Source organism: Carassius carassius, chromosome 2, assembly GCF_963082965.1.
Source record: "Carassius carassius chromosome 2, fCarCar2.1, whole genome shotgun sequence".
Lineage (NCBI taxonomy): Eukaryota > Metazoa > Chordata > Actinopteri > Cypriniformes > Cyprinidae > Carassius > Carassius carassius.
This window is the reverse complement of record NC_081756.1, coordinates 7,098,028-7,124,533: the sequence shown is the minus strand read 5'-3', so window position 1 is coordinate 7,124,533 and position 26,506 is coordinate 7,098,028. Positions and strand designations below refer to the sequence as shown.

Genomic DNA, 26,506 nt, shown 5'->3' with positions numbered 1-26,506 from the left:
AAGTAACGGTATCATATCGAAAACAAAATATGTGGTATCACCCATCCCTGGTTAACATGCTTAGCGTTTTCGTACATTACTCACATCCTGATGTCCCATGTCATTACGGTACCTTTACAGGTTGTGTGTGAATGCACGCAGATTTCAGGAAATCACTGGCAGTGTGAATGAACCAAAATCTAACGATTTGTTTTTTCAGTGTTATTCAAAGATGCAATTTGTTTTGAAAAGTTTCTGACATATTCTCTGCAGGACAATCAATCAAATGTATGTTTCTGGCTCCTCGCATCCCTGAGGGCAATTCAAAGTCCTTCACAGTTTAAGAGAAGAGGTGTCAGTGGTGATTAGCCCCGCCTCCTGCTCCACAGCCATTGGTCACTTTCACATGTCTGTCATTGTTCTCAGTCACGCTGGTTTCCCCATCTTCTTCCTCGTCTTCTTCATTGTCACTCCTCTCGTCTTTGGTTAACTATTAAAATAGCATTTTGGGGAAGAGAAAATAAAATTAGCAACAGCTGAAACAGGCTCTTTTATTTCCAAAACAAGTGTTTACCAATGCAAAACATGTTAATTATTTTATCATACACATATCTATGGAAGCCTGTTTCTGAGAAAAAAGAAAAGTTAATTGTAATTTGGACTCATTGGGAGGAGGGGGGGTCTGAATTGCAAGATATAAAGTCAGAATGTTTTACTCTTTTTTTTTTCTTCTTCTTTTTTTTTACCATAGAATTAAAAAAAAACAGAAAAAAGCTAATTGCAAGTTTTTTCTCACAATTGTGGCTTTATGTCACAATTCTGACTTTTCTTCTCAGAATTGCGAGTTTATTTCTTGCAATTTTGAGTATAACAAATAACTTAAAAAATGAGATTGAGATAAAATTTTGTGATTACCTTTTTTACTTTTTGTTCCATGGCAGAGATATGCTTCCATGTATCTCAGGCTATTTAATTAGTGGATATTATCAGCTAATTAAATAGCCTAAAACACTCGCCAAATTAGTCGCTCACAGATGTGAATATTCAACCAGTAATTTTAAGTTCATAAACTGGCAAAGAAAAATTAAAGTATCGAGCATTTATAGAAACCAGATGCACAAAAAATCTGACTAATTAGGTCCCTTTGAGCAACAGGCTGCAGGTACATGAGGCAGAGAAGAGACTGAATCCGGCATCCCTCATCTGCTCTGCATCTGCATTTGTGAGAGATCATGTACGCTGCCAGTGCAATCACTCTCAAAATATGACTCACCTTTTCAATAGCTGGAGTGAAAACAATAGAGCACTAACTACAGGCTGGCAGGGCTTGTTTTAATCAGAACGCCAGTGTGACTGGAAATAACAGAACAATGGCACAGACCTGAATCACTCAGTCACCGTTACAAGCTTGAGTCATCGTTTCTGTTTAGAGTATAATTCATGCAGCATGGCTTTGTCTATAACTGCCATTATATGCATCATGTAGAGTCTTGTTTTAGTGTGTTTCACATGAATCAAAGCAGTGTTTCCAACAGGATTTTGCTGTTACAACAGGGAGATCTGACCTAAACGATAATAACACTATTTTTCTAAAAATAATATTCCCACACACAAAAAAACAAAACAGACACTTTTATTCAACAAGGATGCATTAAACTGATGAAAAGTGGCAGTAAACCTTTACCATGTTACACAAGAAAGTGGTTTCTGCAAAAAAAATATTAAGCAAAACTGTTTTCAACATTGGTACTTATAATAATACATGTTTAAATATAAATAAATAAATAAATGTTTCTTGAGCAGCAAATCAGCATATTAGAATGATTTCTGAAGGATCATGTGACACTGAAGACTGGAGTAATGATGCTGAAAATACAGCTTTGATCACAGGAATAAATTACATTTTAAAATATATTACAATAGAAGACTGTTATTTCAAATTTAATAATATTTTAAATTTTTTTTTTACTGTATTTCTGATCAAATAAATACAGCCTTGCTGAGCAGAAGAGACTTCTTCCAAAAACAGAGGTGGGTAGTAACGAGTTACATTTACTTCGTTACATTTACTTGAGTAATTTTTTGGGGTAACTAATACTTTTCGGAGTATATTTAAAGATGGGTACTTTATACTCTTACTTGAGTAAATTGTTGGGGAAAAATCTGTACTTTTACTTCGTTACTGTGGGCGACGCTCCTCTCGTTACTTTATCTTAATGCAATAAATGTTATAATGCTTCAGTTTATTCCAAACGCGCCGTCTACTTTTCTCTGGGCAATGAGCGATGCCCATTCGCGAATGATTCATTCTTTTGAGTCAATTCTGTTCAAAGGCTTGATCAAACCAATTGGCAAACGAGTGAATTGGTTCATGAATCAGTTTGAATGAGTCGTTCAGTTCCCTGCCGCACGCGCTGAGCGTCTGAAGTGGTTCACTCGGAGTTGTAACGTTTAAGAACAGAAAGAGCGTTGAAAACGTGGCTGGAACTGCATTGAATTGAAATCTGCAAAGGTTATTATTTGCTAGCGATGGAGATCCTTATTAGATGAACACCGCGTGTCTACTGTTTAACAGGTAATAACTTGGGCTACATTCGATTACAGTACACGATACCACTGTGACATTAGTTTGTTGTACGTGTGAGGCTTATAAAGGGGGGGATTCAAGTTGAATGCAGCTTCCAAAAGACAAAAAATAGCCGATTAAGATTTTATTAATTTTAATACAATCACACCAGTGCAAGTACGTTCAGCGAGTCATTTCATCAGCTGCTAAATTCAGATCTGTGATTGCTTGCTGGCGCTGAGCCAGAGATAGATGCGTTTTTACAGCGCTGCGCATTATAACCAATCACACATGATTCTTTTGAGCTTATTAAAGCATTGGTCAATCAGAGGCGTTCAGATGAGTCATCGCTAAAATGCCGGTGCTTCCTTCACTCGCTCACTGACTGAATACCTCTTTCTGGCGAATTCTCTCGTCAGAAACAACAAAGTGCAGATGTGTGTACGAATCTTTAATTAAGATATTGATTTCACAGTGTTAACAGTTTCAGTGATTTTAATGGGAGTTTCTGAGAGTGATTGAAATCTAGACTGTCAGTGTAAATGTTATTTGCTCTCTTTCTGAACAATGAAAGATTAGTAGTAATATTTAAATCACATTAACTTTCAATGTTAAATTCACATTTAATATAAAGTCAGTCGTATTAAAAATATGTTATGGCATGACACCTATATCTGTTACTTAAGTAAACAGACAAGGTTTTATAATAAATTACATAAATTGGAGTAAAGGCTGATGAAATATATACATTTATACACGCACACATACATTACATACATTTTATCTATATATCTAAATAAAAATATGCTCAGTATATATGACCCAAAGTAACTAGTAACTAACTACTTGAGTAGATTTTTTATCCGATACTCTTTTACTCTTACTCAAGTAACTATTCAAGGCTAGTACTTTTACTTTTACTTGAGTAAATATTTCTAGAAGTACTTTTACTTTTACTTGAGTACAGTTTTTGGGTACTCTACCCACCTCTGTCCAAAAACACTGGCACCAAACATTTTAGCTGGATATATTGATACTATATATATTACTGTGTCTATTTTGAAATATCATTCAACTGAGCTTAAAATAAAAAACATAAAAATCATCACATTAAATATATTTTATGTTACATATTTTCACAATGAAGCCATGACACGCACTGCAAAGGTTTAGAAGAGAGACCAACATTTAAATACAGTAAATTCCCTATATTATCATTCAGGAGTCCTTCCCAAAATTGCTCTAAGCAAGAAACACAACAATCGAAAAGATTTTTCATTTGGCTGTAGACATCACCAAACTGAACAACCGGTGAAAACCATATTTAACTGCAGTGTTTATTGCCATTACACTGACTTACTTGTTTTTTCTTACTAAGTTTGGGCTGTTGATTCCAAAAATACTGCCTGCTTTGCTCTAGCATGTTACAGCTTCTCAGAAAATATGATGCATTTCAGAATATTTTTGCTTTAGACAGCCATTTGTACGGTGAAGTAGTCTTGTATTACGGTAACATCAGGAAATATCAGGCCTTTTATGCAAATCAGCAGAGGTTTTGTTAAAGATGCAGGACTGTGTTATCATTAACCCAGCATTTAAAGACACACACACACCGTATGTTTACAAATGTGTTCATGTTTACCAACCCACTCTGGTATAACCAGCATTATGAGATGGTTAACTAGACCAGTAAAAGCCAGCGCTGATGCAATAATACTCACAATAGGTCATTTAAGGGTGACAGTAATTGAAAACTGTGCCATAACTGAAACCCTGCCAGCTCACAAGACTGCATAAACAAATAGACAATGTTTCTTTTAAACAGCTTTAGTCTGTAACTCAAAAAAAAAATAGTTTAGAGCATCCCGATGTCAGTTGAGATGATTGATAACTAGCCCGAGGGTGGTAAAGTATCAGCTTTAATGGTATTTGTTAATAACATATGACCTATGGACTGGACAGATGTTGCACTTATTTGGAGTCTTTCGAATCTGCTGTGCCTGCAACCATCTTATAAATGGTTTTAAAATGCATTTAGGATTTTTCACACAATGCTTAACCCTGGGATAATGTCTTTTTTACAGTGGGGAAACTTATTTTAAAAGGGGTTAGCAATGCTTTTAACCCTGGGTTATGAAGCTCTGCTCCAACGGACTGCAGTGCCAAAGGTATAAAAGTATAATGAATTTACAGTTACAGCGAGTCATTTAGAGGAAACAGACAAACAATCATAAACTGATTCACTGCTTGTCTCATTAAATATTAATGAGCTTTGCACAGTCACAAAAACGTTCAGTTTAGAGTCCGTTTTTGAAGGAAAGTGTTAAACAGTTACTCTACATTTTATTTATTTTTTGCTTTCAAGTTTCAGACTTGAGAACAGCAGACTGATCACAACATTTACACAGATGCACAAGCTAATTTAAACACAAGTTGCATAAAGTAGCCCATTTGTCCAATCAATGTTAATAAGCATAAATTAGCAAAAAGAAAGTTAACCGAGGGTTTACAAATGTACAGTGAAAAATCACAAAATATGACTACCCCAAATTATATGCTAACCCATTGTAATGTGAGACAATCCAACCAAGATGATTTTGAAAAAACAAATGCATTCCCAAATATAAATATAGAACAACTTACACTTCCGAAAAGGAACATCTTCACCATACGCAGAATCAGAAACGCCCAGAATGTGTGCAGCATCAACAAGATGACGAGCATGAAGTTAAAAAAGTAATATCCAAGGAATGGTGGGTAATGGTCTGGTGGATAAACCCACGTGCAGTGAATGATCCTGTAAAAAAGACATACAAGACAACAGAGACAGTTTTTAATAGCAGTCGGAAGAAACAAATATTGCACGCATGTTATGTAAAATAATATCTATATCAGAGCTTGGAAATAATAGTCACACATGCAATTCTCACCAGAAAGGAAAGATTATGAGTCGCGTGACTATGAAGACAGCAGCAAATACCACGAAGATGCCGTTGCACGTTTTTTCCCATTTGGCATAGTTGAAGATCTTGGCAGACTGCAGAGAAACAACACAAAAATACCAAACAGGTGCAGTTTGTACAGTGTCAACCGAGGACATTACAGTTAAGTCTTTCATTACATAAAATAACTAGAGATGCACCAATCGCAATTTTCTTGGCCAATTATGATTTCCGATTTTTTGTTAGTGTGATCTGCCGATACCGATTCTTTTCCCTAAAAGATATAATTGACAGCATATACAAACAATTTTCCTCAATGCAAAATTTCAATGATAAGAAATACTACAGAAATTCATCAAATGTACATTTTTATCAAAGGTAATTTCTGTAGTCTTCATTGTAAAAATTAAATACAAATTAATGCTTACCATTAAAGTTATAAAACGTATTCAGTCAAGTGCAGAAAGTGATTTTCTTTGTCTTTTGTTCTCTGATTAACATGCCAGACAGCAGCAGGAATATTTGACTGCTGTCCCTTTAAGAGTTTATCCACGGACTCAGTATACTGTTACACAACATGCGTTCTTTCTCAACTATTTAACATTCCAAAACTGACTGGGTTTAACTAGATACTCACCAAGACGGGCATTTTAACATAATTTTATATGTATTCGATTGTTTTAGCGCATTTAGCTACTCATTTGGATATTTGTGGCTCACAAGCTGTTTGAGACTTGTGCACTCCACTAATATAGATCAGTGGTGGAAAAATCGGAAATAAGTGAGACTGATCGGCCGGTCACCAATTCGGGCCGATAATGAGGAAAATCGGCTAAAATATAAACGAATTCAATTCAACTATAGTTTCGTACTAATTCTAAAATAACACTGGGGTCAAACACATGAAACCAATAAGAACATTAGTTTTTCACATTAAATGGGTTGACAAATGTTTTCCCTGCAGAAACTGGATTTTATTTTCTTGAGTGATGTATTGGAGGATTTGTCCCTTTTTTAAATAACAAGTCGCCTCATCCTCTTCACTTTTCATTCTAGAGAGTATCTGGTTAGGCTTAAGTTGTGTTTTGCCTGGGTTTTTGGTTGTTTAAGCCTTGAATGCAAGAAATGATTCATAAAAACATCCAGCCTGCAATGTTTCCTGATCCCATTCCACCAAACAAATGTTCTGTCACTTTCCAATAGAGGGATAAATGCCTAAAAATACGTTAAAGAATTAACCTCCAAAAGAATATCGGAGGAATCGTGAATGAGCATGACCAGGGTCCCGACCCGGATGTAGTTCCCACACCAAGAGAAAGCCAAGAGCGTCAGTGTGGCCCAGTGATGGATGATCTGCTCTTTAAAGTCCTGAAATAAAAATATATGAGAAACATTCACGGAAAGTTTTCACATTCATTCTCAGTGCGGTTAGATAAGATAAAAACAACAACAAATCAATCTGGCTTTAAATGATAGATTACAGCAGCTTTCATTGTGTAGATAATGATTGGATGTTTATATCACGACATGTGATGAATGGTTAGATGCAGACGAAAAAGTTTGAAATGTATTTTGAACGATTTCAAGTAGTTCAAATGCATCCAGCAAACAGTGTGGGGTCACATGATACTGACCTTTCGTTTGACGTCGAAGGTTATTCTGAGCACTAGTGACAAATAGAAGCTCATCTCCACAATATAATACCAGTATTGAGAATCCAGCATGGACTGCAGTAGCAAAAACACAACAATAAGCTCTCAGAAACATGCACAATAACAAGAGATGACCACGTTACATTTTTATGATGGAAAAGTTATTACTCAATGTGGATTTTACGTAATTCACTGTGCTCTGAAGCAGCGGGAGTTTGAAGAGGAATCTTTTTTATTATTATTGGAAGTGATTATTCTAGGTAACTCAATGTTTTGAGTGCCAATCTGAATGACATAACTGTTCTTTTGATTACAACCTGGAACTCACATAACAAGTGTGAACGGATCCAAAAGAAAGCCTCCAGTTGGGCCAAAAAAAGACATATTTCTTCTAAATATGGCCATGCTTGATTTGGATTTAGCTTGAGTCTTATTATCAGCCTTATTTATTAGCCGTGCTGTAAATTTGAGCACTGCGTGAACTCTTTGTCGGCGCCAGGTCAAAGTGAACAATATCTCGCCTGCTCTTATTAGTGCAGGTGAAATGAACAATAAAATATCCCTTGGAACATGTACGAGCAAATTAAAGATCTGAAGACTGGAACACACCTGTCTGGGATAGCCGTTCCACATCTCCCGCAAATTATAAAACCAGGGTTTCTGTAACAAATAGATGAATCAATATTAAACTTTTTATTTATGACAGTTTCTAAGCGTTTTTGGCCGCTTTCGCGAATATGTGTAAACGCGAATCGTTTGGAAACATTGTCGTCTATATGTGAAATTTTTGGGAAGGGAAAATGGCTGTTTTTGACTACATCGCTGTCGTGTAAAAGTAGAAAGCCTTATATGTTGTATATGATGCGTCTCTGCTATTGGTTGTAAAAACTTGCACTTTAAAACCCGTTTTTAAAAATATGCATGTAAACGAACAGGCAAAACGCATAAAAAGTTTCCATTTTTTGGGCTGAAAATGTAGTGTAAACAGCCCCTTGGGCGTTGTTTGTAAGGCATCACAGGCACAATACCAACACAAAGACTTCAAAAACACAATCCCTTCTGGAAATCCCACAATGCAGTGGTTCTCAACCAAGGGGCCTCTGCAAATTTCAGATTACTTAAAAGATTTAAAATAAGATACAAGAAACTTTAAAATAAGCTAATACAATTAAATAATAAGGTATTTATGAATGTGATTTTAGACCATTTTATATTAAAAAAAATACATTTAAATACCATGGGCATTTCTATGATGAACATACCCTTTTCTAGTAATGCCAAACTCTTAAATATTTTGTCACATAGAAATTAAGTACCCTACCCCCACCCCCAAATCATGTCATGTCAAAGTCATGTAAATAAAGAAATGAAAGAGTATGATCCCTTAGTTGTTGAAGTCTGGGGCCGGTTGAACCAGCTAGATGTAAAAATGTTGGGTGTTAATCCTGACGCTTGGGCTTTACAGCTTTACGATAAATATTTATACCTGTTGCACCAACTAAAACACGACTAGCTGCAACTACGCCGGTGTAAACATTGTCTTGCGGTGACAGTTGAAACAACGTTCAAGCTTCAATCGAGTATCGGGTTTATATACAATCAATGTCTTTACTTCTGTGGTTGAAAAACAGATCGAGTGATCAATTGAGACATTGTGCATTTCAGTAAGTTATGTTTCTTTTAACACTTTTCTAATTTACATTTCCGGAAATTTGGAATAACAGTATAAGTCCAATTAATCATATCAATTTAAACCACTGGAGATTTGATTCCTTTATCTTAGTTTTAATACAGTAACAGAACCTTAAAGAAAATATTAAGCATTTCTTTCTTTCAATTTCTTTTATTTTTTGCCAACGTAAATCACAGAACAAAACGCGGACAATACGGTACGAGCAATGAACAATACATAGGCCTACTTATAGTACAGAAAATAAACGTCAGTACAAACAAACCGTACATACAATAAACAATACATACAAACAATGAACAGTAATAACGGTAAACAATACATATTTACAATACAGACATACATCATCTTCATTCCATGCTGGTTCCATATGCTAGTTTACCATATAAGTCTTCCTTTTTTTGGTTCTAAATAAAATAAAATAAATACCTATATGTTCCTATTATACAACATAAGATAAGGCATACAAGATAAGCTACAACTACTTTTATGATTCATTTCACACACTATACACAATATATCTCACCTTACCCTGCACATGACCTACACATACCAGGCTACTCTTCACATTCTAATGTCCCATAAAATGCTTGGCCCTCCGCTGGCATGTAGGCTAGCATTTTCATCACGGTGCTTCTCCTTCTTGATGGGCAGAGGGTCCTCGTAAGCACGAGCATTCGTGGTGGAGAACAAGGGAGCTGGAGTTGGTTGATTCTTCCTCTGTTTGGTGATACCTCGTAGAGGCTGTGGCTCCCTTTTGTGTGGACACACCATGGATCAGCAGCTGAAATCATGATTCAACAAGAAATTCAATAAAGATTCTTCCTTCACGCACATATCCCCAACACTGTTAATCTCAGAAAACCAGTTTAGTTTTAATCTAGTTCTTTAGTTTTTTACCTGTCACTTTCAACCAAATCATGGATGTGATTAGGAAGCCAGGTGGATGCTTTAATGTTGCATCAGGGAGCTGCCTGAAGTCTGCACATTTCATCTCAATTACTTTAAATGGATGCAGCTGCCTGGCTCCACGGATCATCTCGGCGACATCGCTGGGGGTGTGGAGTGTGGACACCTTACGCCTCTTGTCCAGCGTGGCAAATGAACGGTCACAGGGAAGGAAGGAGTGACCAGACACCATGAACTTCTGCTCTATCTGACTGAAGTACCCTCTAGATACGAGTAGGGCCATGAGGTTTAGGACTCGCCAGTTGTTGTTCTGCCCACAGCATCGGTCACTATAGATGATGAGCTTCCGTTCCTTTGCCTGGACTAGGGGAGCGAAATATGTTTCTGCCCACTTCAAAAGACAGCTTGCCACCTCGATGGAACCTCTGTGAGCGATGCCCTCATGCCAGAGGCACATTGTAGGAGGTTTGTCAATGCCCATCTCCTGGATACAGAGGTTGTAGTTGGCCAGCTGCCGTTGATAGTACATGTTGGAGTGTGTCAGGTTTGGCGTGAACACTACCCCCTGCATGTCGATACAAATGACATGGCAGTCATCATTGGCTTTGGCCCACTCTGTGTCAGCCTGCAACTGGGTGTACGCTTTTTCGGCTTTCCGGTGGTGAAGCTCACTCTCGGCTGCGATCTTCAACCTTTCTCCATCTGTTGTAGCAGCTACTAATTTTGAGAACAGGGCGTCACATTTTGCACAAGTATCACTTCTTGGCTGCCCAAAACTGAGGTTTTGCTGCTTGAAGATGTCCCTATAGAGCCAGAACTTTGCAGTGGATGCTCGATTGTTTTCCTTGTATAGGCGGAACATGCGGAGCAGGTTTAAATCAGGGCTCAGGTACTCCCTCTCCACATCTCCCTTCATCCGTGAGTAGTGGTTCGGTTGGCGTGGGAAGCTCAGGATGTGCTCTCTTATCCCCTCTCTCACTGCAGGATGAATGCTATGAGGCCTAAAAAATAAACAACACAACTCATGAACAAGGGAAATATAATTAACTATGCTGGTCTGTTTTGCACAATTGCATTGTTTCTGTGGCAATAAAATTTAATATAATTGTAAACTTTTCTCTAAACTATAGGATTTTGTTTTTCACAAACAATCATTAAAGGGATACTTCAGGATTTAGCATTAAGCTTTGTATTAGTAGAAAACCAGCAGTATTTTCGAATTACCATGCTTTCCTCCCTCATATCCCCCTGAGATGAGAGACTTATGTATTTTTTGTCTGGAAAAAATCCTCAGATGACGCAAAAATCGTCATTGTTTACATGCACACCTTTTGTTTCAATCTAACTGAATTCATTCTGATTGGTGAATCTGAATGTAGTGTTTACATGAACGCTAAACATGTGATCGATTGATGTGTGCGTTTTAGCATTGCTAAGAAAATGTCCGCTCCTCCGTGAGAGATACGAGACCGGTGCGTCTCACAGGTGTCGCTCATCAGTAATCACGCCAACAGCCTCGCGCCATTCTCCCGCGGCCCTCAGTCTCGTCCTGCTCGCCACAGTAAACACAATGGATGGCAACTGTAGACCGCAAAAGCCGAATCCCGGACATTTTGGCCGATCACGAAATCCCGGGATCATACATTACATTTGCATAGCACTTTACCTCTGATATCGATCTCAAAGTGCAAAAATATGTTTCCTGACTGGGCCACAACAGTGAGCTGAATCCTAACCATTACAGTTTGTGCATGCTGGCGTTATAGGGTGGCAAGGCACCCGACGCCCTATAATGTCAGCGTCCAGTGCACCATTAGATCAGGGAATGTTGTAGGGCAACTGATGCTGACATTGGTGCAGCTTTAAAAACTAACAGGACGAGAGCATGAGGTCCTTCAAGTTTTTTTTTTTTTTTTTTACCTGTTCTTATGTTTTCCTCTGAAGTCATCTAATGGAGACCTGACTACCTGCTCTGTTCCCTCAGACTGACTGCCTAACTTTTCTTGAATAACATTTTCAAAGATAAGTAACTTTAAATAAATATGTTATGGACAATGTATCTAATTAAAATCATGCATGTAATAAAAAGTTAACAAACGGAAAAAGCTAGGCTGTATAAAACTTGCCTGTAGGCGACTGTTGGTCAGTTGAAAGACTGACATAAATGTGAGCTTACAAACAGCAAGTCTTTGGCCTCCTTGTTGCACATGGTACTTGAAGGTGTACTTCCTCTTAGTATTCTCAGTGTCGGGCCCACGTGGTCGTCTGCGACTCACCTTGTGCTAGAAGTAAAAAGACATATTGGGATGATCAGTGATCAGGCACATGTGCAGTCTTAGTGAATTGAAGGCATACAGTAGTATTCAATTCACTGGTTATTTCATGGGCCTACATTGTAATGCATTGCATACTGTTGGTCATGAATTGCTTAAGTTAGCATACCTGCTCCAAACCAGAGAGAATGATAGACTGCTGCCTCTCATAAGAGACAGCATAAAACTCTGTGAAGAGCTGGAGTTGGTCTGTTAGGCTTGAACACTGCCTGGGACATGTCTCCTTGCACGCCTTTCCCTTAACAGAAACAAAGTCACATTAGCGTATTTTTTTTTTTTTTTGAGCTATAAAACACTGGAGCTATTAAGGTTACTAGCTAGAATATATAACAGCTTACACAATCAATGCATTTTTTTTTTTTTTTTTATTATTTATTAAATAACAAGTAACAAACATAGCGTAGCATACAATATTACAAAAACAAAGTGTTGCATTAAATGGTAACAGGGATCCAAAAATTATATCAAAATATTTTAAACACGTCAATGACTTTCTTTTTTTTTTTTTTTTTTTTTTTTTTTTTTACCAATTTCAGTGAAGACATAAAGCAATCAAATTCAACTCTAAACATCTTAAAAGATTGGGGATGAATTTACATATGTTTGTTTATGTATATAAAATTCTGCCAGCAGTGCTTATAATACCAAAAAAAAAAAAAAAGACATTAGACGCAGCTGGGCTGGTGTTAGAGACGCACCTAAAGCGTTTCGATTCATTTCTCCGTGGTTATAAGGAGTAGAGACATGTTTAAAACGTCCCCTGAATCCTAATTTTCTCAGCTTTCATATCGACCCATTCATGACTTGAACCTTTAAACAGAGTGAGCTATATGAATGAACTGTAGTAGACGACGCCCAGTAGCCTACACGCCCCTCTGACTGTGACCGCTAACTTTATTAGATACTTTGTATACGGTTTTTCACTCACCTCTTTTGGTGGACTTTTTCCTCGTTTTTGCTCTCCTCTCCGGTTCACATATGGTTTCCCAGCATCCCTCAAAGACTTCCTTGCTCTGTCCTTCCATTCATTCATGTTCGCTCTCCTTTTTTTGCCGACGTTTTGTCTATTAATGTCCGCAGCGGACATGAAAGCAACCAGCGTCTCCATTTTTCATTAGTGGACATAAACGGTTTTTCAGCATGAGACTATTTTAAAATTTTAAAAGTTTTGGTCGCGCGAACACCCCCCAAAGTGATTCTGTATACAAAGTGGCACACATACATTGAAGTCACATGGTTATCTCAATTTTTGTACGGTTGTTCGTCGCATGAACACAAATAATGAATGGACAAGGAATATTTCAAAGCATTTATACTGTCCCTCCAAGCAAGAAGATGATTGGTACAGGTAAATTAACGAATATACAAATTTCTGTTATGCCAAGCTGTAAAATATTTTGTCAAGTAGAAATCCTAATCCTTAAAGTTGGTGTACGTTAAAAGAGTGGGATCCCTGAACAACATTCAGCTCTTAAAACATTATGACATTTAATTGTTCGAATTGTACATACATACGTTTTTAGTTTTACAGAAACCATGATGAGTTTCCTTAAAATTATTTTGAAAACAAGGGGTCTAGGGGGCCTTTGAACAATGTTATGGATAACACGGATCCTAGAAATCAAAAAAGTTGAGAACCACTGCCATAATAATGCATTGCAGTGTTTAAATGTAAATATAAAGTATTAAATAATAAAAATTAAAACCAATACAAATAGTTCAGTTGAATTAAAAATGAGTTAACCCAATATTTGTGTCATTACCTTAGCATCATTATACACCATATTATATTAAAATCAATTATTAGTTACATCCTCCTGAACGCCATGCATGCACACTATTTTCATGATGCTGTCAATGTAGTGTGTATTTCCCACAGTGCTCATCTTTCAGAGGCTACAAATTGATTAGATTTCTCAACTCCTAAGGGCACCACAGAGCTGATCACGGATCAGTTTCAATGGCCAAACTCATGTCAGTCATCAGTACAGGAAAGTGTATCTTACTTCAGTTGTGCAGAAGGATATGCAGGTGTATGTTAAAGGAGAAAGCCTGAGAAGAGGATAAACTCACATCATACAGGGCTATGATTCCACCAACGAACGCCGCCAGATAAAACACCAACCGCCAGCTACAGAGAGGAAAGCTCATGTGATCAGGGATTACATTCAAATCAAAACAATTAGTCAACATTAGTCTCGACAGCATAAGCAGACAGCAACAAATTAGCAACCACTTGGGTATCAGGCCCTGTCTAGACTTGTGCCTTATGACCGCTGCAGTGCATTGTGGGTACTGAATGTGGAACAGTGTTTTAAAGGTTTCTTTGTTAGTTAACGACACTGCTAAACATGAAAAGTTAACATTTATCTGAATGTGAATCTCAATATTTACAACAGCATTCAAAGATCAAAAGTTGTATCAGTTAGCTTCAGTAACTTTAACAATGTTCGTGCATTTAGCAGAAGACATTTTATATTTTATAAATGTATGCAGAGAATCCGACACCTGAGAATCGAACCCATTACCTAGTCATGGCTTTCTTTAAACTCAACTGTTTGAGTTACTAGTATGTTACAACACTAGTTTATTATTATCATAGGATAATATCTGACCACAGAATGCAGTATTTGACCAATCAGAATTCCAGACAGACGTGTAATGAGTCAAACTAGGTTGTGTGTATTTCATACCTGACCTCTCTGAATTTTTTCAGGACCCCAGGACGGTCCTGGTTTCGTCTCCTTCTGAACCAGCGCTCCACTTTTCTACTTGGCCAGCTGCATTTTTTGCACAGGCCATCAATATCTGCCTGATAAGAGATAGAAGAGAGCAGAAGGGTTAGTCTAGAAGTATTGCAAACCATCTCATATCAGAAAAGAGGCTTGTTGGTTTTAATAAATGTATTAAATTTAAATGTAATCAAATGCTACCTAAAACATAAATCAATAAATAAACTCCCCAGTTCAGCCAGATTTACATACTGGTATTTAGTCATTTATCAGACGCTTTTGTCAAGGGACTTACAAATGAGGACAACAGATGCCAAAAATTGTAGTATTAAAATAAATAAAAACAGTCCCAAAACTAGAAGCTAAAACTTAAAAATACTACCTATACACATTTTCAAAATAAAGAAATTAGATAAAAATCACAAATACATACAACAAAATTTCAAACATAAAACTTAACATTTATATGAAAAACAAAAAATAAAGCTAAAAACAATTACAAATATAAAAAAAACCTAAAGGTATAAGAGTATATTTATGCATAATGATTCTAACATAACACTAAGCCAGACACCAAACATAAATAATATAAAATACATACAAAAAATCAGTCTTTTCAAGTGTCTCAAATTTTATAAGGGTGTACAATTAAATAAATATTCAAGTTAACAGAAATTTAAAATATCTACAAAATGTAAAACATATCATATAGATGTTAATTGTTATAACACACATAACATCAGAGGCTTTAAGGGTTAAATCAATTCATGAAGGAGCTAAAAAAAAAACTTCTTTAGCTGATTGAACCTCAATTACTTTGATCTGGGTTGATGGTTTTTAATCGAATAATTTACTTATAATGTTTACAGTTCAATCTAAACAGATTTACTATGTATATGCGGTAGGAAAAAAAAAGTTACATTTTGTATAAATCATGTGATCATGATGAAATTTGGTTCAAATCAATTCAAATCTTGCCTTAATGTCTACAACAGTGATTCTCCCCAATGATGAAGTCAAAGGTGTCTTTGAATCTGAATATGGATCTGAATGAGATGTTTCTGAGTGAGAGGAGACGACGTTACCTGTCTGGGATGTTTTGACTTTGTACTGAAATAATGTTCAAGAACAGCGTTGTGCTCCACTTTGTATCTGGGTTTCTCTGTAATGCCAAGGAAAGCTGCAAGCGGGGTCGCTATCAACCTACAACGACAGACGTTAGTACATTATTTAACATATTAACATTAATCAAAACATAAATCATCCCTGATGCAAATCCTTCATATGAATCAAGGAGGCAATGCAAAACAGTAGGTCAGCTGTTTTCAAAATAGTGTAGCCTTTCCAGTAGCAAACTACTTTTAAGTAGCAGACTAGCACAATAAGATGCTAACATGAGAATAAGATTTAGCTAATATCTAACTATATATAATTAATATCCCAGTCGGATCAAGCTGGGAGACTGAAAACTAGCTTTGTTTCTTTGTTTGTTTTCCAGAAGGCAACCTATATATTTTAGCTCTAGGAAATATTTAGTTAAGAAAGAGGTAATTGTGTTTAAAACTCTATGTACTTGATGCACATTTAGTTTATTAAGCCAAAAACCCAAATTGATTTGTTTTCCAACACAGATCTGCTTAGAATAATATAATCAGAGCAAGTTTTATAATAGTTTATATATACACCTATGGAAAAAAATTAAGAGACCTCTTGAAAATTCTCAGTTCCTCTTCAGGAACTCGAGCTGCGTCGAAACGCTTTGGGGAACGCGCCCAGCGTGAGCGACTCTGAATATGATATCAAATCTGTCTTATAGAAGAGCGTGACGTCACAGGCGGGGTGACGTAAGCGACCAGGAAGCTATAAAGGCACGAGCCGCGCAGCTGGCTCCAGCTTCGCGTATTTTCAGCAAGCGCTCTGTGTGTGCATGTCATTCTGTCTTGTCAGTCTTATTTATTGTTGTTTGTCACTATTAGCTCCTCGAAGAGTAAGCAATAATCAAAGAGCAAAGTTAAGACGAGACATCTGAAAGGCGAATCCAGATCGCGTTTCAGATTGTGTGTTCATCACGAGTGGGAATACACGGTCTGTGCGCGGTCTGCCTGGGATTGAGGCACGCTGTTTCGGCTCTTGAGGGAGCCGACTGCCCGCACTGGTACAAGCCAGTGTGGACGCTTCGATCCCGGAGGACTCTCTCGAGGGGGAGTCTTCGCCAGCGTTCCTCGCGGTGTCGGTCCCGCTTTCGCCGAGGCGGAGCGGCGCCTGCACTCGCTGGGTTCGCAGATAAGATCTGCTGAGGGTATGGAGACGGGCGCGTCCCTATCTCCTACCTCACCCGCCAGATCTGCCCGATCTCCGGGTGCGGAAGCCCGAGCGCTGCGGTCCTTCCCCCCCGAGTGACGGCCATGACGCACCGCCTTTTTTTTTTTTTTTTTTTTTCTCCGAGGAGATTGAAACGGAGGGCGTCGATGAGCTCGCAGTTGCACAAACACAAGCTGCATAAACTTCAGTTGCACAGACAAACAGTTACACAAGCATCAGTTTCACAAACATATTATACCTAACTGTATAACGAGCAGCATTAATGAGGAGTGCAGCTCACGCAGTCAGCTCTCGAGAGAAAAAATAAAATAAGGGGGCTGACTGTGCTTCTCGCATATCTAAGGACGGGGCGAAGACGGTTCTGCCTATCTCCACCCGTATTCCCTAGATATAGAGTTCATTCTCAAGGTTCGGAAGCACGCGAAGCGGTTCCTTCCCCCTCTGTGAACTCGCAGCTGCAGCTACTTATCTCCGAGGAGATTAATATTGTTTGTGTGACTAAGCGGCTGGCGTGTTGCTGAGGCAACGCGTGTACTACATCATTTTCAGGTTTGATGTAAATCTTACCAAAACCAGACCGTCTTTACTCGTCTGTTTGGTAACTGCATTAATTCTGAGGAATTAAATTCAGTATCTATCTGAGTGTGAGAAGTTAGATATGAATTATACCGACAAGGCAGACCGTGTTTACTCGTCTGATTGTTTGTTTGCATTAAATTCTGAGGAATATAATGACACTTATCTCACTCTCAGAAATTATATATACTGGAGGGGCTGCTGGGCGGGAGCAGCCCTCTCAGTCTATAGTCAGAGCGTTGCCGCCCGCGCTCCCCCTGCGTCGGGACCGGAGGCTGGAGCAACGCTCTGAACCAGGGTTTTCCCAGTCTAAGGCGGATCTGAGGGCCGTACTTCAGGCTGTGAGGCCCTCGGTTAAGGAGTCCTGACACGTTTCGGTCACGACTGCAGAGGGCGGCCCCTACTGGGGTGGCCGCTTTGTACAAGCTGGCGCACCAGATCCTGGTGTGGTCCCAGAGCAAACTCCTCTCATTAAGAGCAGTATATATTCCTGGGAAGCTAAATATGGGGGCAGACATACTGTCAAGGCAGGGGCCGAGGCCCGGGGAATGGATACTTCACCCAGAGGTGGTGGAGCAGATATGGAGAGTATTTGGCAGGGCTCAAGTAGACCTTTTTTTTTGCGACTCAAGAGACATCACAATGTCCCCTTTGGTTCTCTCTAGTTCATCCAGCTCCTCTGCGACTGGACGCTATGGTACAGACCTGGCCGAGGCTTCGTCTGTACGCCTTTCCCTTATTGCTCTGCTCCCGGGAGTTCTGGCGAGAGTACGCCGGGAAGGGGTCCCTCTGTTATTAGTAGCCCCGCTCTGGCCGGGCCGAGTATGGTTCGCAGATCTGGTCTCGCTCCTCGACGGCTCTCCATTGGAGATACCGATCAGGACAGACCTACTCTCACAGGCGCAGGGTACGATAATTCACCCTCGCCCGGAGTTGTGGAAGCTGTGGGTGTGGCCCCCGAGGGGGCACAACTGTTAGCAGCTGGTCTCTCAACTGAGGTTGTTGAGACCCTCCTCCAATCCAGAGCTCCCTCAACGAGGAAACTGTACGCCCTGAGGTGGAAACTCTTCACCTCATGGTGCAGAGACCGCCAGCTAGACCCAGCAAACTGCCCAGTTGTTTCAGTTCTGGAGTTTCTACAGGCCAGGCTCTCTGCAGGGTTGACCCACTCCACGCTGAAGGTTTACGTGGCGGCCATTGCGGCCTACCATGCCCTTCTCGATGGCCAGTCTTTGGGAAGACACCCCTTAGTTACATGTTTCCTCAACGGTGCGCTGAGGCTGAGACCTCCAGTACGGTCCCGTGTTCCCCCCTGGGACTTGGTGTGGTGTTAGAGGCTCTTTGCAAATCTCCATTCAAACCGATTCAAGATATCTCAGACAGACATCTGACTCTTAAAACCGCCTTTCTGTTGGCATTACCTCTCTGAGGAGAGTAGGAGATCTACAGGCCCTCTCAGTGGCCCCTACCTATCTTGATTTTGCACGTGGCATGACCAAAGTGTTCATATACCCTCGAGCGGGATATGTTACTAAGGTGCCCTCTATCACACCACAACCTGTAGTGCTGAAGGCCTTCTGTCCTCCTCCCTTTCGGGAGCCCGACCAAGAGAAGCTAAATTGTGTGTGTCCAGCTCGAGCGCTGGATGCATGCGCCCACAGAGCTGCCCTGTGGAGAAAAATGGACCAATTGCTTGCATGATGCGGTCCCCCCCAAGAGGGGTTTTTCTGCTTCTAAGCAGACTATTAGTCGTTGGATAGTTGAGACTATCAACGCCACTTTGAGTCCTCTGGTCATCCCCCGCTGTCGGGAGCCAAGGCTCTCGCTACATGGGGTATGGCGGCCTCGAAGGCCTTTCTAGCAGATGCGTCCATGCTGGACATCTGCAATGCTGCGGGGTGGTCCACGCCTTCTACTTTTGCAAGATTCTATGGCTTAGACACGCCAGTCACTCCAGGCACTTCAGTCCCCTCGTCCTAAGCTGTGCTCTTCGGATACACACTAGGCAGGGGTTTGGTAGTCTGGCGGCGTTGGTAATCGTTCCCCAAAGCGTTTCGACGCAGCTCGAGTTCCTGAAAAGGAACGTCTCTAGGTTACGTATGTAACCCTAGTTCCTCGAGGGAACGAGACGCTGCGTCTCGGAGCCATACCCCCGGCACCCCTGCCGGCGCTTGCTGGTACTCGAAGCTGGAGCCAGCTGCGCGGCTCGTGCCTTTATAGCTTCCTGGTCGCTTACGTCACCCCGTCTGTGACGTCACGCTCTTCTATAAGACAGATTTGATATCATATTCAGAGTCGCTCACGCTGGGCGCGTTCCCCAAAGCGTTTCGACGCAGCGTCTCGTTCCCTCGAGGAACTAGGGTTACATACGTAACCTAGAGACGTTTCTTTGGATTAACCATTTGTGTTTGAGTAAATTAATAAATAAAAATAAAAAGACCATTTTTATTTGAAATTTGGTAGAAATGTAATGTTTGGAAGAATATGTTAACCCTAAATCCAGAGAAACTGAGAATTTTCAAGCAGTCTCCTAATTTTTTTTTCTTTATGTATATTTGTGTTTATATACCTATCAATAAAGTGAGCTACTTTTGGCAGTAGCTTATAGTGTAGAAGAAAAAAAAAACTGGTCTAAAAACTATTTTCAGTCATAAATTGCCAAACTGCAAATTGCAAAGTTACACATTGAATTAAAAGTGACATTTTAAAGTAGACAAACCAATAGTATGTTCTTGTAAAATGTACTCTAGTAATCTTTTATTTACAGTACAACTTAGAAAAAACAACTACTTTTAAAGTCTAGCTTTACTTTAAACAAGCTTTGTACTTTGAAAAGTTCTCCAACTCTCATCATATTTGTTGCAAAAAGGATCATTAACAAATTCTCACGCTGGCCTGTGAAATCTGCCCTCGAGTGATTGATCAAATTTCCGTTTCCTGCAACTTAACCACAGAAATTCCTCGAGCGACTCACCTTTCAAACAGGTATCTGACTACAAGGAAGACTAAGGCAAAAGGCACGGTGGCGTAGAGGTGGGATGCTCTGGCGTAGACGAACCCTTCTCCGTCTTTAAGATCGGCCCACGTGAGGTTTCCCGGCAGCCACAGCCGGTCCCGCCAAAACCACTCACTAATCGTCCCAATCATGATGGGGATCTGGTCCACACATGCACAGACAGACAAGAATTTACATGTCATGCTTTAAATATGCATGAGTGTTTCATGCCAACACCCCCTTCAAAAACACTGTGACTAAAACAACGATAAGCATTTTAGATTATATCACTAAATTTCTTCAAAGAAGAAAGCTGTTTCCAGTGAGAGATGATGATGCTGTTTAACAACAAACCAAAATTGACATCATTTACTCTCTTAAAGGAATAGTGCAAATTTGCTAAACATTAACTCAGGACATCCAAAATGTAGATGAGTTACTTTTGTCAACAGAACAGATTTGGAGAAATGTAGCATCGCATCATTCGCTCACCAATGGATGCAGTGAATGGGTGCCGTCAGAATGAGAGTCCAAACAACTGATAAAACCTCACAATAAACATCAAAACACCACTCAAGCTGTGTGTCTGTGAGAAACAAATTCATCATTAAGAAGTTTAAAACTTCGAAACATTGCTTTTTAGGTAAAATATGAGTCATCTTTGCATAATCTTGCTTTCTCCAGTGAAAAGTCATCTTCTCTGAATCAGGAGAGAAATATGCACAGATCAAGTACTGATTACAGTCCAAAAAAATATGTTGGTGGATTATGAACAACAGGAGACTGTTTTTTTTGGGATTTTTTGTTGTCACTGGAGGAAGCATTATTATGGATTATGGACTCATATTTTGGCCAGAGGTGACAGTTTAAATGTAAAACTCCTTAATGATGGATTTGTTTCTTACAAACATGCAGCTTTTTTCTTCTCAAGTCATAAACTGATGGACTGGAGTAGTGTGGATTACTTGTGGATCATTGTGATGTATTTATCAGCTGTATGTACTCTCATTCTGACGGCACCCATTCACAGCAAAGCAACTATTGGTGAGCAAGTGATGCTATGCTGCATTTCTCCAAATCTGTTCTGAAGAAGAAACAAACTCATACTGCTATACAATAAACATCTTACTGTAGCAAATGTCAGCATACACAATTAGTTTTTCATAAATATATCATTGCAGTATACTCTACATGAATGTTTATTTTTCCGTCATCTAAAGAAAGATGAGAAAGGAAACTGGAGGTTTGTAGTGGACATACAAAACAACTTCGCTAACAAATTAAAGAGTGTATTAGTAGTATAATAATGAAATAACAGTCATCTCATAAAATCAATATTTAAAAATCAGTGCAAAAGTATAAACATTTATACACTAAATACATATCTTGCAAGTACTTTAAAATCAAGAACTAAATGAGTCCGAGTTACTTAGCCTTTAAAGACACTTTAATTCAGTGCTGTTTTATAAACCTAAACAGATCCTTATTATTGTCATTAATGTTTTACAGTACTCTCCTGCATCCATTTAAACCTACACAACCAAAGTGCAGTGAACACAGAATCTTGATTTAAATAATCAAATTATGTGTCTGTGTTAAAATGTTTGAGATTCAGTAGCTCTTGCTCTATTTTTGGAGCCTTAACAAATGAGCGTTGATGACAAAACAGCTCTGCTGCTACTAAAAACAGTGTTTGATAGGGGCGATGCTGACCTGAGGCTAAACCACAAGCACATGCAAATACACACACCTGATCTGGGAATACAAGTAGAGCTGGTGTCAACCTACATGTTATTGTGCTGATTTAGAGTTCAGATCAGTGTGTAGCGGCACTTCACACCCTAATTAAATACCATCCAAATATTAGCCGTGATAAACTGTACAAGGAAGGGAAATATGACTGAGGTTATCACAAGTGAAAGTATTTCACAGAGACTGAACAATAACGTGATCCTGGGTTATCTTAGTTCAGGTTTCATTCTGCCCAAACTGGGCTAGTAATTAACCCTGGATATCAGGTTCTGAGATGTTAAACTAAGGTTAAAAAAGTAAAAAAGGTTAGTAACTCAAAAGGAAATAAATCAAGCAGGTTATCCAGCTGTGATCTCATTGGCCCCACACCACAATTAATTTGGTGATAAATTCAAAACAACATCATTGGCAGAAATATTTTAGAAGTAAACTGTGAAAGTTTAGTTTATCCGTATTGGACTTAATACAAATATAGTGAAATATATCAGGAAAGGGAGCTCTTTCAGTATTATCAGACCAGATTTGTGGTCACTTCATGTGACTCTGAAGACTGGAGTAAAGATGCTGAAAATACAGCTTTGATCACAGGAATAAAAATTGCATTTTAAAATATATTCAAATAGAAAATAGCTGTTTTAAATAGTAATAATATTTCACAATATTACTGTTTTTACTGTATTTTTGGTCCAATAAATGCAGCCTTGGTGAGCAGAAGATACTTTTTCTTATATTTTGACTTTGATCAGACAATATTAGCAGCACACAATGACAGTCTTTCTCTGTGACTATACTATGACCAATGATCACGGCCAGAATACCATGTCAACTGATCATAACAAAGAGCTCAGAGTCTGTTTGAACAAGACGCTGAGTAAACACAGCCGCCTCCACGTGTACAGATCACCGAATTACCACCCGTCCCCCATTACCTCCACACTATCTTCTTTCTGATAACAAGAACCTAGAGGACAGTCAAACGCAATAGCTCGAATTTAACTTGAGCGCATAGAAATGTTCAAACTTTAGCACTACAACGCTAGTCACCAATTGTAAGAGACACGTTTCTGTAATTACTTCAATGCTTAAATATTCGAATGGACCATAATGGTGTTTTTACTTTCTCTACTTTGACCAGCCTTCTAGATCATATGGTCTTCAAAAAAAGCATCTCGATTAAAGCTGGTCAAGAATTTTCTAATTAAATTAAGAACAGCAAGAAGAAAGACTTTAATCAGACCAAAGAGGCATTAATCTACACATGATACAAAACAAACCCTGAAGCTTCTCAAAATGCTCGAAAACATCCGAAAACCTGGAAATAATGGTAGATTTCAGTCTTAAAAGCTCACATGGGCTGGTTTCCACATGCACTACTTTTCACTTTCCAGGCATCTTTCATAAAACTCCGCTTACTTTCTCCATTCGTCTTGTTTAAAGCTCAAGACAATTACTGAAGAATGAGTATCAAGTCACACTGTGAACCTAAAAATTTAATAAGGTCAGAAAAATCTAGACTGTCCAGTCTTAAAAACTCAAAAAACAAGTTCCCCCAAGCTCTACTTTCCATTAGAGTCACTTTCCAAACATCTTCAGCAAAAGTCCTTCATGTTTTCTCCATTTAAAACTCAAATTGCATTGGCTAAGTCCCAACCCCTGGCATTCCACTTTACCCAAGGTCAAGAAAAGCTGCACGCTTACCTTTGCTTCCTGTCAGCGGTTGAGCGCAGCGTAATGTCAATGTCTTGCTGCTGACGGTGGGAAAGTGTGTAACATGGAGAGACTGGAGGCCCACGGGAATGCTCTTTGTTTGAGATACTTTGCGTCACACCCTGCTTTATTGCAATTGACTTGTTTCCTCCTCTGAACAGGCATTCGGTGGGTTCACTCATGCACGCACAAAAACTGCGCCCTAAGGACTCACCTCATTTGCATTGTGCAACTGATAGAGCAGCAATGTGAGGGCGAGATCAGCGGTTCACTCAGCCTGATAAGACAAAGGACAGGCAGTGACTCAGTACCACAGGGTGTGTTTGGGGCAGAACACGCCGTCTGCACTCGCACAAATGAATTACCTGTAATACAGGAGACACCATTAGTTATTTATAGCAGTTGATCTCAACGAGTGTTACTTCAGGACACAGATTTTACATTAGACCACAAGTGGTGAAGAAATGCAGCGCTAGAATAGGTGCATGAAAAGTCAATAAAGCATGCATTTTATCATGAAATGCATTTATCCAACAGTGTTATTTTTTTAAAGGTTCTTAAAGGTCACTTGAATTAAAATTTTTTAACACATTGTGATTAACACAAATTATGTTTATTCGTGCTGCAAGTGAATCCATGTTTCATTGAATTCTCTTTTCCCTTATTTTATCTGATTTAGACTTTTACTAAGCAATCGATACATTTCCACATACATTAAATGTCTACTTTATTAACTGATCATACAGTTGTGAAATTATTTTTTTGTTCCCTGCTTGTTATTTTCATGTTTTTGAAAGGAAATGCTCACCACGACTGCATTCATTTTCTCAGAAATACAGTAAAAACACTAATATTGTGAAATATTATTACAATTTAAAATATCTGTTTTTTTATTGTAATATATTTTAAGGTGCAATTATTTTTCTGTGATGCAAAGCTGTATTTTCAGCATCATTACTCCAGTCTTCAGCATCACATATGATCCTTTAGAAATCCTTCTGATATGCTGCTTTGATGTTAGATTATTATCACTGCTGAAAACAGATCATATTTTTCTGGAAATCATGATTTGGTACATACTTTCAGGAAACATATCCATAACACGATTTAATCAGGTTTATTTATTTTAAGTAGGTTCACCAAAATGGAAGGTTTTGTCCTCTGGGATTCTTGATTCGTTTCATTAATTAAATGTTTCCCAGTAACATTTAACGTGAAGAGAGTCTAATTATGGAACAAGCCTAATCATGACATTAATATGAGCAACAGCTGTGTGATCTACTGTACTGTGTACTGATGATGCCTTTGCTTCTCATAAGCTTTCGGTGACAGGAACAGTTGTTGATTCTGGATATTTGAATATAAAGTGGTGGAAATTAACTTGCTCTCATTAGTTGGTGATGTCATTTAAATGCTAACGAGGATGGTGTTGAGCCTAAACTCAATATTTCAGACAGTGGAATAAACCTGCAGTTGATACATTATATACACAGCGATCACACTTACAGTCTTTACCTTTTGAAGAAGAAGAAAAAAGAGTCAGGAGTCAAATATAAACAAATTATTATAAAGAAATTATTATAAATATATAAAGAGATTATTTCAAATGTTGTGGAACGTTGCAATAAATAAAAAAATACAATAAAATTTAAACAAAAATAAATGAGGCGTGGAATTATTTTACATGAAAAAAAAATAAAAGTACAATGCAACCTAAGCAAAATTAAATTCACATTTCATGAGGTTTTTCATGTTAAAGCATGAAAAACATTTCATTTCATGTCCATTTTTTACATGAAAAAAATAAAAGCACAATCTACAGTTAACATAAATACAGATTGATATTAAAAATTAATTTGTATTTCATAATGCAAGCATGCATTTCATTTCCTTTTTCCATTTTACGTGAAAAATAAATAAATGCATTTATATATATTTTTTTTACATTCCATGTAATTTTCATCATTTCATTGTATATTTATTTAATTTCATCTATTAAATCCAGCATTCCATGTTATATTTGATCATTTCATAATATATTCAATCTAATCCGTTAAATCCCTCCATAACATTCATTTTGATGCAAACATAATTTATTTTTTTAGTTCAGTAAAATGAGTTTATTCTCTGCATTAATTGAGCAGGTCATTACAGATTGACATTTCTGATCAGTTTTAATCTGTCCTTGTTCGTTAGCTAACTAACGGTGTTTCTCTGGTGTTCGATGCTGTTTAACAGTTGTAGAAGTGAGGTAGGGTTGTAGGGGAAGAGACCTCGGTTATGTAGTCTCTTTACAGCGGTCCTCAAGTCCTTAAGACACACAAACACTTTACCTAACAGACAATCAGATG

The 26,506-nt window shown here is 38.4% G+C and overlaps 1 protein-coding gene across 5 annotated transcripts; it reads right to left on the bottom strand.

Moving 5' to 3' along the window:
* Nucleotides 1-192: 192 nt before the first annotated feature.
* Nucleotides 193-26,506, bottom strand: LOC132101300 (ceramide synthase 2-like). Of its 5 annotated transcripts, none has more exons than XM_059506174.1 (12): nucleotides 26,489-26,506; nucleotides 23,862-24,520; nucleotides 20,676-20,857; nucleotides 15,889-16,006; nucleotides 14,765-14,883; nucleotides 14,145-14,202; nucleotides 7,749-7,799; nucleotides 7,122-7,214; nucleotides 6,727-6,855; nucleotides 5,476-5,582; nucleotides 5,189-5,342; nucleotides 193-469 (listed from the first exon to the last, which is right to left on the bottom strand). In XM_059506174.1, exons 2-12 carry the CDS (start codon nucleotides 23,868-23,870, stop codon nucleotides 335-337), a joined length of 1,155 nt encoding a protein of 384 aa, XP_059362157.1. In that variant the 5' UTR covers nucleotides 23,871-24,520; nucleotides 26,489-26,506; the 3' UTR covers nucleotides 193-334. The 5 variants fall into 5 exon arrangements, with proteins under 5 accessions (XP_059362157.1, XP_059362165.1, XP_059362148.1 ...); XM_059506182.1 differs by lacking the exon at nucleotides 26,489-26,506 and having other exon boundaries at nucleotides 23,862-23,930; nucleotides 24,147-24,695; XM_059506165.1 differs by lacking the exon at nucleotides 26,489-26,506 and having other exon boundaries at nucleotides 23,862-24,695.

Bases quoted from the DNA above. Each gene is read 5' to 3' on its own strand.
- LOC132101300 (XM_059506157.1), bottom strand. From the start codon at position 20,899: ATGACATGTAAATTCTTGTCTGTCTGTGCATGTGTGGACCAGATCCCC. The intron at 14,884-15,888 runs GTAACGTCGTCT...ATCTCTTATCAG, and splicing joins AGTCAAAACATCCCAGACAG to GCAGATATTGATGGCCTGTG. The intron at 5,583-6,726 runs GTTAATTCTTTA...GTTTCTCTGCAG, and splicing joins CCTCCGATATTCTTTTGGAG to TCTGCCAAGATCTTCAACTA.